This window comes from Sprattus sprattus (genome assembly GCF_963457725.1).
Source record: "Sprattus sprattus genome assembly, chromosome: 5".
Classification (NCBI taxonomy): domain Eukaryota; kingdom Metazoa; phylum Chordata; class Actinopteri; order Clupeiformes; family Clupeidae; genus Sprattus; species Sprattus sprattus.
In genome coordinates this window covers 2,950,859-2,965,531 of record NC_137924.1, presented here as the reverse complement: position 1 = coordinate 2,965,531, position 14,673 = coordinate 2,950,859, and the positions used below count along the sequence as shown (strand labels likewise).

The 14,673-nt window shown below is 44.3% G+C and overlaps 1 protein-coding gene across 1 annotated transcript in view; it reads left to right on the top strand.

The window, feature by feature from the left end:
* Nucleotides 1-14,005, top strand: part of LOC308365569 (uncharacterized protein) — a gene marked incomplete at both ends in the record, with an annotated part of 42,116 nt that extends 28,111 nt beyond the window's left edge. Inside the window, 2 exons of the mRNA XM_080839038.1 lie at nt 134-142; nt 12,651-14,005. Coding sequence (XP_080695164.1) covers nt 134-142; nt 12,651-14,005 — 1,364 coding nt within the window. The remainder of the gene's footprint in view (nt 1-133; nt 143-12,650) is intronic.
* Nucleotides 14,006-14,673: the final 668 nt, after the last annotated feature.

Here is a 14,673-nt window from a genome sequence, read left to right as displayed (position 1 = left end):
ACACACAGTAAAGTAAAGTTTGTGAACAACTGTCATATGTGTTGATGTAATGTGTGACTAAAGATAATTCTAGTGTGAGTTTGTTTCCATTGAGCCTCATTAATGATCTCATCTCTGTTTCTGGTTTCTTTAGCTGATGGTGGTAAGTACCAGAGAGGAGTTGGTGTGTTTGGGTTTCATTAGGAAGGAGGGGGTCATCATGGTCATCAGGCCTTAGTGTGCACGTTTGTAAATGTGTGTGGGACAACATCTGTGTGTTGGTATTCTTTTGTGTGCTCATGTCTGACAGTGAGTTTGTTTCTGTGTGTGTGTGTGTGTGTTTGTGTGTGTGTGTGTGTGTGTGTGTGTGTGTGTGTGTGTGTGTGTGTGTGTGTGTGTGTGTGTGTGTGTGTGTGTGTGTGTGTGTGTGTGTGTTAGTGTGTGTGTATGTGAATACAGGGAAGTGTGTGTGATCAACAGGTGGGTGTGTTTGTGTGTATATGTGTGTGTGAATACATTTGTGTGTATATGTGTGTGTGTGAATAAAGGTAAGTGTGTGTGATCTCTGTGTGTGAGTGTGTGTGTGTGTGTGTGTGTGTGTGTGTGTGTGTGTGTGTGTGTGTGTGTGTGCTCCATGTGTGTGCTCCATGTGTGTTCATGTCTATTAGCCTCCTGCTTCAAAGAGCTCATCTCTCTACTCTGGTATTACAGTGAAGAGGGAGATGAAGAGGGAGATAACTGCTGAAGAGAGGAAGAGGATGGAGGAAACTGTCCAGTCTCTGGGTGAGTGTGAGACATGATTGGTTGAGATCTGATTACTGCTGAGTGAGAGAGTGGAGTAGAGATGATTGGTGGATCTTTGCCACTCGACTGACAACGAGGGAAAGACCATATGGCGGCTTGGAAAGGAGGAGGGAATAGACCCCAGTGGGGCTGCTTTGGGCTGGAGGAGGGAATAGACCCCACTGGGGCTGCTTTGGGCTGGAGGAGGGAATAGACCCCACTGGGGATGCTTTGGGCTGGAGGAGGGAATAGACCCCACTGGGGCTGCTTTGGGCTGGAGGAGGGAATAGACCCCACTGGGGCTGCTTTGGGCTGGAGGAGGGAATAGACCCCACTGGGGCTGCTTTGGGCTGGCAGGAGGAAATAGACCCCACTGGGGCTGCTTTGGGCTGGAGGAGGGAATAGACCCCACTGGGGCTGCTTTGGGCTGGAGGAGGGAATAGACCCCACTGGGGATGCTTTGGGCTGGAGGAGGGAATAGACCCCACTGGGGCTGCTTTGGGCTGGAGGAGGGAATAGACCCCACTGGGGCTGCTTTGGGCTGGAGGAGGGAATAGACCCCACTGGGGCTGCTTTGGGCTGGAGGAGGGAATAGACCCCACTGGGGATGCTTTGGGCTGGAGGAGGGAATAGACCCCACTGGGGCTGCTTTGGGCTGGAGGAGGGAATAGACCCCACTGGGGCTGCTTTGGGCTGGAGGAGGGAATAGACCCCACTGGGGCTGCTTTGGGCTGGCAGGAGGAAATAGACCCCACTGGGGCTGCTTTGGGCTGGAGGAGGGAATAGACCCCACTGGGGCTGCTTTGGGCTGGAGGAGGGAATAGACCCCACTGGGCTTTGGGCTGGAGGAGGGAATAGACCCCACTGGGGATGCTTTGGGCTGGAGGAGGGAATAGACCCCACTGGGGCTGCTTTGTGCTGGAGGAATGAATAGACCCCACTGGGGCTGCTTTGGGCTGGAGGAGGGAATAGACCCCACTGGGGCTGCTTTGGGCTGGAGGAGGGAATAGACCCCACTGGGGCTGCTTTGGGCTGGAGGAGGGAATATAACCCACTGGGGCTGCTTTGGGCTGGTAATAGCAGCAGCATCTGTAGATGCACCCAACTAAGCTACAGAAGAACAAACCAAAAGAATAGGCGCAGCAGAATATACATTGACTCGCATTAGTGAGGTCATCTAGAACTATGGTATGGAAAGGTATGGAGTTTGCCAGAAAGATAAGAATGAAGCATCATCTCTCTTCTTTTTAAGGAAGGAATCTCTTCTTAAGTGTGATAGCATGGAGGTTGGTCTCCTTTCTGAAGAGAAATAGTTTAATACATATTTCCCTGCAGAAATCAGGTTGTTCTGGATGTTTTTTTTTATCATAGTAGCATTGTGGAAGACATTCATCTACTTTCAGGTCCCTGAGAAGATTTCAGTGTTAGTCAAGGCATATTTGAGGGTATTGACTTGTGCTTTAACACATGTAACTACACCACATCCTGGCAGCATTTGGAGATTGGTATCATGGCTGGATGTATCATTTCACTCCTGCCTTTCACCATAGCAATAGAGGTCATTATGAGGTCATCTAAAGTAAATGGGTATTTGGTGATTGGGTAGTATTGAGGCTAGGACTTAGTTCCTTCTGACAGCTACCTTTTTAGTAGCTCCTTTAGTTTATGGCCTTTTGCCCTGCTGCTGATCTTGTGTGCGTTTGGATTTTTCCCTGTTCCACTGTTCCTCTGTGTGTAGGATACCGCTGTTTGGAAATATCCCTGTTTCTCAATAAAGAAAGCCATTGTAAACAACATACTACGATTGGGTCCTCACTAGCTGAATTGGCTAAAGCGCTGGTTAGCCAAACCAGCGACTCTGGTTCCATTCCTGACTGAAGCCTTACAACTCTGCCACTCTTTCTGACCTGGTCTGCGTTTTTGACAATAAAATAAATCCCATTTAGGATAACAGTCTTCTTCCTATGTGCGGGAGTTTGTTTATGCCTGGGTGTGACAACGCGATTACAGGCGGAACATTGGTTTAATGGAAGGAGTTTAAAAATAACAAAAATAATAAGTTTAAAAGAATACAAAACGAGGGGAAATCTACTGTATGGACATATTTCTAGTCAATGCTGGTGTAGTACATAGCGTGAGTTGTATTTAGGCATAGCAGATGCCTAGCATGTGTCGGCAATTTAATTCCGTTCTTGCAATGTGAATAATTTCATTTCAATTTGCTTATCTCGCCCTTGCCCGCGCTTGTGCGTTTAAAGGTGCTTGTTTTGTGTGAGCAAGTTCGTTTTTCTGTTGATGCTGGAATTTAATAAAGGCAGGCTATTCATATAAAGTACGTAAATGTGTCAGTAGTATGAAAGACATTGACCCGGTGGGGCTCAGGTAGTTTGGACAAAATACTTTAATAGCCGTCAGCTCTTGCTGGGATCAGGCACTACTCCGGTGATGATGTTGTTGGAAAATATTGTCGTTAGTGGACCAATCACAGCCAAGGGGGTATCCGACTCTCTCCGACTCTCTGCGAAAAGTTGTCAAAGTCAAGTGGTGCGCGTTCCTCTCCGACCAGCTCTCCGAGGGCTCGGATGGGCGTTAACACCTGGTGTCACTTGGTGTTGCCAAGGCGTGCCAAGGCGTGCCCAAGTGTCCCTCTACGACCAAATTGCAGAAGTGTAAATCACGCTTAAGGCTACACCTATTCTGTGTTACCAGTCTGGTCGAGCTGGTGGATGGGAGCTTCTCCCAGATCTGGTCACATTGGGGTCGTACTGGTCTGGTCCTGGTAGAGCTGTAAACTGAGCTTAAGTATTCTCAGAGTTTCCTGCTCAGTCTCCATGTTGTATGATCTTAGAGTTGATGATGATGCTTGAACTGTTCCAGTGGTCTTTGACGTCTAATCCATACCCTCTTGCTCTGTGTCTTGCTCCATAAGCTTCATTTAAGTCCTCTTTCAGCAGTTCTGCTGGTTAGACTCCATGAGCTAATGGTGTTCTGTAGACTAGGAGACCTTTCTGCTGATCTAATGGAGTTGTTCTGATAGCTAAGAGAGCTTTCTGCTGATCTAATGGTGTTGATCTGTAAGCTAAGAGAGCTTTCTGCTGATCTAATGGTGTTGTTCTGTAAGCTAGGAGAGCTTTCTGCTGATCTGATGGTGTTGTTCTGTAAACTAGGAGAGCTTTCTGCTGATCTGATGGTGTTGTTCTGTAAACTAGGAGAGCTTTCTGCTGATCTGATGGTGTTGTTCTGTAAACTAGGAGAGCTTTCTGCTGATCTGATGGTGTTGTTCTGTAAACTAGGAGAGCTTTCTGCTGATCTGATGGTGTTGTTCTGTAAACTAGGAGAGCTTTCTGCTGATCTGATGGTGTTGTTCTGTAAACTAGGAGAGCTTTCTGCTGATCTGATGGTGTTGTTCTGTAAACTAGGAGAGCTTTCTGCTGATCTGATGGTGTTGTTCTGTAAACTAGGAGAGCTTTCTGCTGATCTGATGGTGTTGTCTAATCTACAAATCTACATTACGCTTTAAAATGACACAGATATGATAGATAAATCTTCCTCCTCTGTTCTCTGAGCTGTGTAACTCTTCTGTTCTCTGTGTAACTCTTCTGTTCTCTGGGCTGTGTAACTCTTCTGTTCTCTGTGTAACTCTTCTGTTCTCTGTGTAACTCTTCTGTTCTCTGTGTAACTCTTCTGTTCTCTGTGTAACTCTTCTGTTCTCTGGGCTGTGTAACTCTTCTGTTCTCTGGGCTGTGTAACTCTTCTGTTCTCTGTGTAACTCTTCTGTTCTCTGGGCTGTGTAACTCTTCTGTTCTCTGTGTAACTCTTCTGTTCTCTGGGCTGTGTAACTCTTCTGTTCTCTGTGTAACTCTTCTGTTCTCTGTGTAACTCTTCTGTTCTCTGGGCTGTGTAACTCTTCTGTTCTCTGTGTAACTCTTCTGTTCTCTGGGCTTCGTAACTCTTCTGTTCTCTGGGCTGTGTAACTCATCTGTTCTCTGTGTAACTCTTCTGTTCTCTGTGTAACTCTTCTGTTCTCTGGGCTGTGTAACTCTTCTGTTCTCTGTGTAATTCTTCTGTTCTCTGTGTAACTCTTCTGTTCTCTGTGTAACTCTTCTGTTCTCTGTGTAACTCTTCTGTTCTCTGGGCTGTGTAACTCTTCTGTTCTCTGTGTAACTCTTCTGTTCTCTGGGCTGTGTAACTCTTCTGTTCTCTGTGTAACTCTTCTGTTCTCTGGGCTGTGTAACTCTTCTGTTCTCTGTGTAACTCTTCTGTTCTCTGTGTAACTCTTCTGTTCTCTGGGCTGTGTAACTCTTCTGTTCTCTGTGTAACTCTTCTGTTCTCTGGGCTGTGTAACTCTTCTGTTTTCTGGGCTGTGTAACTCTTCTGTTCTCTGTGTAACTCTTCTGTTCTCTGTGTAACTCTTCTGTTCTCTGGGCTGTGTAACTCTACTGTTCTATGGGCTGTGTAACTCTTCTGTTCTCTGTGTAACTCTTCTGTTCTCTGGGCTGTGTAACTCTTCTGTTCTCTGGGCTGTGTAACTCTTCTGTTCTCTGTGTAACTCTTCTGTTCTCTGGGCTGTGTAACTCTTCTGTTCTCTGGGCTGTGTAACTCTTCTGTTCTCTGGGCTGTGTAACTCTTCTGTTCTCTGTGTAACTCTTCTGTTCTCTGTGTAACTCTTCTGTTCTCTGGGCTGTGTAATTCTTCTGTTCTCTTTGTAACTCTTCTGTTCTCTGTGTAACTCTTCTGTTCTCTGGGCTGTGTAACTCTTCTGTTCTCTGGGCTGTGTAACTCTTCTGTTCTCTGTGTAACTCTTCTGTTCTCTGAGCTGTGTAACTCTTCTGTTCTCTGGGCTGTGTAACTCTTCTGTTCTCTGTGTAACTCTTCTGTTCTCTGGGCTGTGTAACTCTTCTGTTCTCTGTGTAACTCTTCTGTTCTCTGTGTAACTCTTCTGTTCTCTGTGTAACTCTTCTGTTCTCTGGGCTGTGTAACTCTTCTGTTCTCTGTGTAACTCTTCTGTTCTCTGGGCTGTGTAACTCTTCTGTTCTCTGGGCTGTGTAACTCTTCTGTTCTCTGAGCTGTGTAACTCTTCTGTTCTCTGTGTAACTCTTCTGTTCTCTGGGCTGTGTAACTCTACTGCTCTCTGGGCTGTGTAACTCTTCTGTTCTCTGTGTAACTCTTCTGTTCTCTGTGTAACTCTTCTGTTCTCTGGGCTGTGTAACTCTTCTGTTCTCTGTGTAACTCTTCTGTTCTCTGTGTAACTCTTCTGTTCTCTGGGCTGTGTAACTCTTCTGTTCTCTGTGTAACTCTTCTGTTCTCTGTGTAACTCTTCTGTTCTCTGGGCTGTGTAACTCTTCTGTTCTCTGGGCTGTGTAACTCTTCTGTTCTCTGGGCTGTGTAACTCTTCTGTTCTCTGTGTAACTCTTCTGTTCTCTGTGTAACTCTTCTGTTCTCTGTGTAACTCTTCTGTTCTCTGTGTAACTCTTCTGTTCTCTGGGCTGTCTAACTGAGTTTTGCATCTCTAATTCCCACTACGATCCAATATCTGATGATCTCTTCAGGCAGAAAGACATTTAGCAATGTTCCGCGAGCTTGTGAACATCAGTGATATCGTTTTCTGCTGAATCTCCTGGCTGTTGATTTAGCATTGTGTTTTCCAATGAAATGCTCACCAAGGGCTTAACACACATCCGTCTATGTGTTCCTCTGTTGGCAGTGTGTTCAGAAAGCACCAATGTTGCTTCTTCTAAAAGATCCTCTGTTTTCTTCAGTCTTTTCAAGTTGTATTTTCTACTCACAGATTCCTTTCCTTTCATGTTTTGAAACCCTGGTTTTGGTAGGGCATATCCTTTTAAACATATTGAATGCTACACACACACACACACACACACACCCACACACATTTGGATATTTCTCCCTCTTAGACACAAGGAGGCGACTGCATGAAGTTTGAACAAGGAATACACTGTCATATCTTAGGCTAAATATAGAATAGGGTAAGTAAAGAGATGCTTGAAGAGTAATCTATGGTGTGTTTGAAGGCATGCTCCTTTAGGTCTCCCAGAAGTTAGATTCATTTTTGTCACATAATATCAGTCATAAACATAAAAATTAACATATTATATTACTAATGCGTTATAATGACAGGTTTGATGCTGCAAACTCTAACAAACACATTTTTGAGTTTGTCTCAGATTAATCAATGAAAAGTATGCATGCTCAATATTGGTGATGAAGACTAAAATAGGCTCTTTTTCTGTGATTGGCCCTACATTTGTAAACACATTCTGTCTATGTAAATGCCCCAGGACATTTATCAGAATTTCCTCTTGGGTTTCTATGTTATGGTTTAAAGAATTATAATCTTGTTATTCACCTCATTTTAGATGGATAGCAGCATTGACACTTAACATGGATAGCAATATTTGTCAATTGTGTGCTAAGGGTCACATGCAGTTTTGATACTCTCTGTTGTTCAGTAACCAACTCTTTGACACACACACACACACACACAACACACACACATACAGTACATACAAACACACACACACACACACACACACACACACACACACACACATACACACACCCACAAACACATACACAGACACTCACACACACACACACACACACCGGACACATACATACACACTCACACACACACACATACAAACACACACACACACATATCTATGTCACAGCAGTACGGAAAATAAGTAGCACTGACCTGTCAATCAAAAACTGATGAGGTGATGGACATTTCTGATACTATGTAAGAGACATGGGCTAGGACATGCCTGACTCAACACAGACGGTAATCATCCCTCAGACAGCTGAGAAAGTCATCAGGGAGATACTGCCACGCCTTTCAATTCAATTTTATTCAATGTTATTTATATAGCGCCAGGCTAGATCAAATCTCGGGTGCAGCTATGTGGACTTTTTTAGTATCAACCGTTCACATATGCACGCACACGCACACGCACACGCACACGCACATGCACACGCACAAGCACACACACAAACACGCATGCACACACACTCATATCAGTCTCTGGGTGAGTGTGAGTGGTGATTGGTTGAGACATGCTAACACACACACACACACACACACACACACACACACACACACACACATGCACATACACTCATATAAGAGCAACAGTCATCTATCTCAGACATAACATCACCTCGCCACTAGAATGATGCCCATCAAAGTGACCTGTCAATCAAAAACTGATTGGTAGGACATTAAATAGCATAGGGCATCAATCAATTTGACAGAAAGTGTGTGTGTGTGTGTGTGTGTGTGTGTGTGTGTGACTTCCTATGTGTCAATCTGAAACATGAGTGTGACAGAAAGGCAACAGTAAAATACAAACCAGTAGAGTGATTGGAAATTAACTGTAAACTGTATTTGTATTAGATAATGAAATTGTCTACTCATAAAATAGCACAAAAACAACACAAATATTAAAACATATTTTTTCCCCAGTGTTGCTTGCATGGCGGAAGGCTACAGATGAGTTAATGGAGAAAAACAAACAACTGGAGGAGAACAAGGAGGAAAAGATTCAACTTTTGAAAGACAGCAAAGAGAGACTTGCAAAGATGGAGGAGACAAAACAACAACTAGAAGAGAAAAATAAAGAGATGGAGAAGACAAAACAACACCTACAAGAAAAGACAAAAGAACAACTAAAGGAGAAGAATAAACTCCTCCAGGAGAGAGAGACAGAGCTAAAGAACATGACTAAACGAGAGAAGGAGATAGAGGGACTACTGGAGAACATGACCAGTGAGGTGGAGAAGAAAAAACACCAACTAGAGGAGAAGAATAAAGAAATGGAGAAGACAAAACAACAACTAGAGGACAAGAATAAAGAGATGGAGAAGACAAAACATCAACTAGAGGAGAAGAATAAAGAGATGGAGAAGACAAAACAACAGCTAGATGAGAAGAATAAAGATATGGAGAAGACAAAACAACATCTAGAGGAGAGGAATACAGATATGGAGAAGACAGAACAACAACTAGAGGACAAGCACAGAGAGATGCAGAAGACAAAACAACAACTAGAGGAGAGGATTAAAGAGGTGGAGAAGACAAAACAACAACTAAAGGAGAAGAATAAAGAGATGGAGAAGATAAAACAACAACTAGAGGACAGAAATAAACTTCTCCAGGTGAGAGAGACAGATCTAGAGAACATGACTAAACGAGAGAAGGAGAGAGAGGGACTACTGGAGAACATGACCAGTGAGGTGGAGGCCAGTAAAAGACAACTGGAGTCACTGGAAAAGGAACTGCAGGACAGGAACAGCCAACTACAGGACCTGAGAACCCAACTACAAGAACAAGGCAGGGAGCTGGAGGAGAGAGACAGACTGCTGGAGAAGATAGAAAAGACAAAACAACAACTAGAAGAGAAGAATAAAGAGATGATGAAAACAAAGCAACAAATAGAGGAAAAGACAAAACAACAACTGGACGAGATGAATAAAGAGATGGAGAAGACAAAGCAACAACTAGAGGAGAATAATAAAGAGATGGAGAAGACAAAGCAACAACTAGAGGAGAAGAACAAAGAGATGGAGAAGACAAAACAACAACTACACAAGAAAAATAAAGAGATGGAGAAGACAAAACAACAACTAGAAGAAAAAACAAAACAACAGCTACAGGACAAGAACAAAGAGATTGAGAAGACAACACAACAACTAAAGGACAAGAATAAAGAGATGGATGAGACAAAACAAACATTAGAAGAGACTAACAAAGTGATGGAGAAGACAAAACAACAACTAGAGGAGAATAATAAAGAGATGGAGAAGATAAAACGACAACTAGAGGAGAAGAATAAAGAGATGGATAAGACAAAACAACAACTAGAGGAGAAGAATAAAGAGATGGAGAAGACAAAGCAACAACTAGAGGAGAGGAATAAAGAGATGGAAAAGACCAAACAACAACTAAAGGAGAGGAATGAACTCCTCCAGGAGAGAGAGACAGATCTAGAGAACATGACTAAACAAGAGAAGGAGAGAGAGGCACTACTGGAGAACATGACCAGTGAGGTGGAGACCAGTAAAAGACAACTGGAGTCACTGGAAAAGGAACTGCAGGACAGGAACAGCCAACTACAGGACCTGAGAACCCAACTACAAGAACAAGGCAGGGAGCTGGAGGAGAGAGACAGACAGCTGGAGGAGAGAGAGAGACAGCTGGAGGAGAGAGACAGACAGCTGGAGGAGAGAGACAGACAGCTGGAGGAGAACAAGGAGGAATATAAAACACTTTTGAAAGAGAGCAGGGAGAGACTGGTGGAGATAGAAAAGTCAAAACAACAACTAGAGGAGAAGAATAAAGAGATGGAAAAGACAAAACAACAACTAGAGGAGAAGAATAAACTCCTCCGGGAGAGAGAGACAAAGCTAGAGAACATGACTAAACGAGAGAAGGAGAGAGAGGAACTACTGGAGAACATGACCAGTGAGGTGGAGACCAGTAAAAGACAACTGGAGTCACTGGAAAAGGAACTGCAGGACAGGAACAGCCAACTACAGGACCTGAGAACCCAACTACAAGATAAAAGCAGGGAGCTGGAGGAGAGAAACAGACAGCTGGAGGAGAGAGACAGACAGCTGGAGGAGAGAGAGAGACAGCTGGAGGAGAGAAACAGACAGCTGGAGGAGAGAGAGAGACAGCTGGAGAAGAGAGACAGAGAACATCTGACTGGTGAGTGTGTGAGAGATTTGTAGAGAAGTGTTTAGCAACATAGACCGTATACAGTAAATACGTAAAAGTGATTATCTTTCTAACTACTAATTACCCATTAAATGAGCTGCTTCTTTTACTCCCATGGGGTATTAACACTCTGACATATTCAAACATATCAGCTCCAGTTCCTGTTTTCCCTTTAAATCTGAGTCTCTATCTGTCTGTGTTGTGTTGCATCAGGAGGAGAGCCTCCCCAGTATCATTAATCCTGTCTCACTCAGTGCTGTTCACAGTGTCAAACACTTCAGTAGCTGCTACAGTAACTGAATGGGCTTCTGATCCAGTATCTCTTTGTGTTGGACTCCTAGATCCAGATCCTCCTCACGTCAGGAGAAGACACAGTATGGATGGGGATCTCCCAAATAGTAAGTCTTCATGTTTGTTATTAATTAAAAAATAAAAACTTGAAAACACCTATGTATTTGAAGGGATATATAAACTGGAAAGATCATTGTCTTCATCATTTGTAAATATTATGCATAGTGAGGTCTGTGAGAAGGTGGAATCCCCTCTTCTCACTGATTCACACTGCACAGGTATGGAGTCTGACTCATGTTGCCCTGCAAGAGTGGGAGAGAGACATAAGACTCACACACACATACACACTGACTTCATGACAGGATTGTGACGCAATTTTACCACGTTAAAGCAGAAAACACGTTAACCACGGTAATCACTGTTCACCTGTTTATTATCATCACCATCCATGTAGTGCGGTACTCACACACACACACACCTCACCATCCATGTAGTGTGGTACACACACACACACCTCACCTCACCATCCATGTAGTGCGGTACTCACACACACACACACACACACACACACCTCACCATCCATGTAGTGCGGTACTCACACACACACACACACACACCTCACCATCCATGTAGTGCGGTACTCACACACACACACACACACACACACACACACACACACACACCTCACCATCCATGTAGTGCGGTACTCATGTCCCATTTATTCTTATTTTACACAACCCTGGGAGTTCATACACACAGTTACTCTCACTTTCTCACAAACACTCCCATCCTGCTGCTCGTATGTGGAAGTGTGCACCGCTGAGAAGCAGCATTTCTCCACGTCCCAGAGGGGAGGGAGTGGTCTTGTTTGATGTTATGTTTCCTATGTATGTATGTCAATACTATGTGTGGTGTGTAGAAGGGGGAAATACTGTATATGGTAATGGTTGCATTAGTTAACTTGGTTTAGGTTAATCTAGGAGACTAATTTCACCGGGAAAATAAATCATTATTTTTCTACCAAAACAACCTGCACCATTTTTTCCCAACTTCACCACTGACTCCAGTTAGCCCACATACCAACACACAGGGCCACTTCGGTTATTAATCACATTTGATAGTAAATGATTTTCACACTTTGCTGTTGTCAATGTCTTGATTTAGAGTTTTGCTTATGATAACTGGATAATCTGTTACAAAGACTTCTGATTTCTAAACTCTTTGTGTGTGTGTGTGTGTGTGTGTGTGTGTGTGTGTGTGTGTGTGTGTGTGTGTCTGCAGTGGGAGGAGAGAGTCCTGCAGATGGTGAGTATGAGAAATGCAAACCTAATACACTCCGGACACTAAACAATCCTGCTGTCCGGCATGTGAAACTAATAGCTTTACTACTGTAGTTAAATCCAGTTTCTGTTTCTGTTGGACTCTCAGATCCAGATCATCCTCACAGTGGGAGAAGAAGCAGTATGGAAGAGCCTCCATCCAGTAAGTCATCAGTGTCTCTGCTCAGGTCAAGGGTGGAACATTCTCACAGCTGTTGGAGAACTCATGTGTAGCATTCAAGCTATGTGATTCTACCACCATGGACATTTGGACAGGTGTAGTTTCTGGATGCTGGATGGATGTCTACTAATAAGTAATATTTAATGAAGCATTGCAGTCGGTCTATCTAGCTATAGCTAACACTAGATCGGGAAGCTGCTTAGTTATTCGTTTTAGTAGCCATGGCAACCAGACACCTGGCTGCAAAGACTGAAAGAGTCAATATTTTGCTCACTACCAAATGATAGACTTAGTTTGCTTGTTGTGTTTATGTTAAAACTTAGCTGTGTGTGATGGTTTACTGTGATTGTGTGTGTTGCAGTGGGAGGAGAGAGTCCTGGTCCAGCGCCCCCAGTGTCTCCTGCTGTGTCTGAGCTGAGGCTGGTGCTGCTGGGGGGGAGCACAGCTGGGAAGAGGGCAGCAGGAGACACCATCCTGGGCACAGAGGTGTTTGGAAGGCAGGCCAGCACACACACATCCACAGAGACCCAGCACAGTGACAGCAGACAGGGGGAGGTGGCTGGGAGACGGGTGACCGGGGTGGAAACTCCAGACTGGTTCTGCAGTGGACTCTCTGAGAAGGACCTGAGACAGGACGTGGGGCTTTGTGTCCGTCTGTCTGCCCCAGGACCTCACACCTTCCTCCTGGTGATTCCAGCAGAGCCGTCTGAAGGAGAGGAGAGGAGGATGCTGGAGAAAATGGAGGATATGTTTGGGGAGGGCTGTTGGGGACACACTTTGATCCTCTTCACCCATGCTGAGGGTCTGAAAGAGACGAGTGTGGAGGAGTTGCTCCAGACAGGGAGTCAGGAGCTCCAGCAGCTGGTAGAGAAATGTGGGAACAGGTGTCACCTTCTCAACGATAAGGACAGGCCTGACAACACTAAGGTCACACAGCTGCTAGAGAAGATAGAAGAGATGGTGTCAGGAAACAGAGAGAGATTCTACAGCAGTGAGACCTACCAGGAGGCAGAGAAACAGCTCAGAGAGATAGAGAGAATAATACAGAAAGAACGAGAGGTGGAGGAGAGGAAACTGAGAAAGGAGAGAGAGAAAAGAGAGGAACTTGATAAAAATCTCCAGGAGTCTCTGACAAAGATGGAGGGAGAGATTCAGCAGCATGAAGGAGAAATTAGAATATTAAATGAGAAAACAACAGAACTGGAGAGAAAGATGAAAGAAGAGAGGGATGAGGAGAAGAAGAGGGAGATGGAGAGAGAGTTAACCAGAGAGATAACACAGAAAGAGGAGATGGAGAGAAAGCTGATCAGGGTGAGAGACAAGAGAGAAAGGGAGAGGAGAGAGATGGAGGAGAGACACAGAGAGGAGATGGAGGAGATGAGAGAGAGCTATGAGAGAGAGACCAGGGCTGAAGCAGAGAGAAACCTCATGAAGATCATCCTGCCTGAACTACAGAAAAACATCAGCATCAGCAAGGAGAAGATGGAGGGAGAGTTCAACAGACAGATGGAGGAGAAGGACAGGGAGATGGAGAGAATGAGACGGCTGCTTAGCAGTATGGAGTCTGAGTCTGAGTCTGAGAGAGGGGCCATTCAGAGACTCAGCACCTCTCTCCTCAATGAAAAGGGAGAGTTCAACAGACAGATGGAGGAGAAGAGCAGGGAGATAGAGGGACTGTTGGAGACTATACATGCACAAAGATCACTTCAGAGTTGAGAGATGGAGGAGGGGGAGAAATAAAACAGAGACGTTTGCTGATACACTAAAAGAATGGTTGGGACTTGGGACACATTATGTCATCTCAGGCCTGGACTCAAACCTGACGTAAGAGTTTAGAGACTGAGTCACTGTAGGTTCTCAACAGTGAAGGCTTTGGGAATGGTTGGGACTTGGGACAAACTATGCTGCTGACCTGGACATTAAGTTATTCATCTATGAGTGGGCTGAACAGAAGCACGTGAACAGAGAGCAGGAGCATGTTTATGGAGAACTTAAAAAGCCTCAACAACTGAATGCTGATTCTCCATGGACATGAATAATAAAGATGAATGAACTTTCTGTTTGACATCTTGTCTGCTGTTATACACAGGCAGCCCATATAATGTACATACTGTAAAAAAAATGTTCTTGTTATCATTATTTCTATTCAAGTATTGTCACATGAGAAGTGTGCTACCTGGTTGTATGTAGTTCCCAGAATGATGTGTGTTATATGTTATGTGTAGTTCTGTTATTAATGTATTATGTTTAAATTTAGAATGTATTTGTGCCCCTTGTGTTAAAATCAGTGTGTTATGTGTAATGCCCTGGTGAAGTTTTCCTTGTTACTCCAGTAGCAGCCCATAGGTTGAGTATGAAGTATGAGCGGCATGACATTTCTCAAC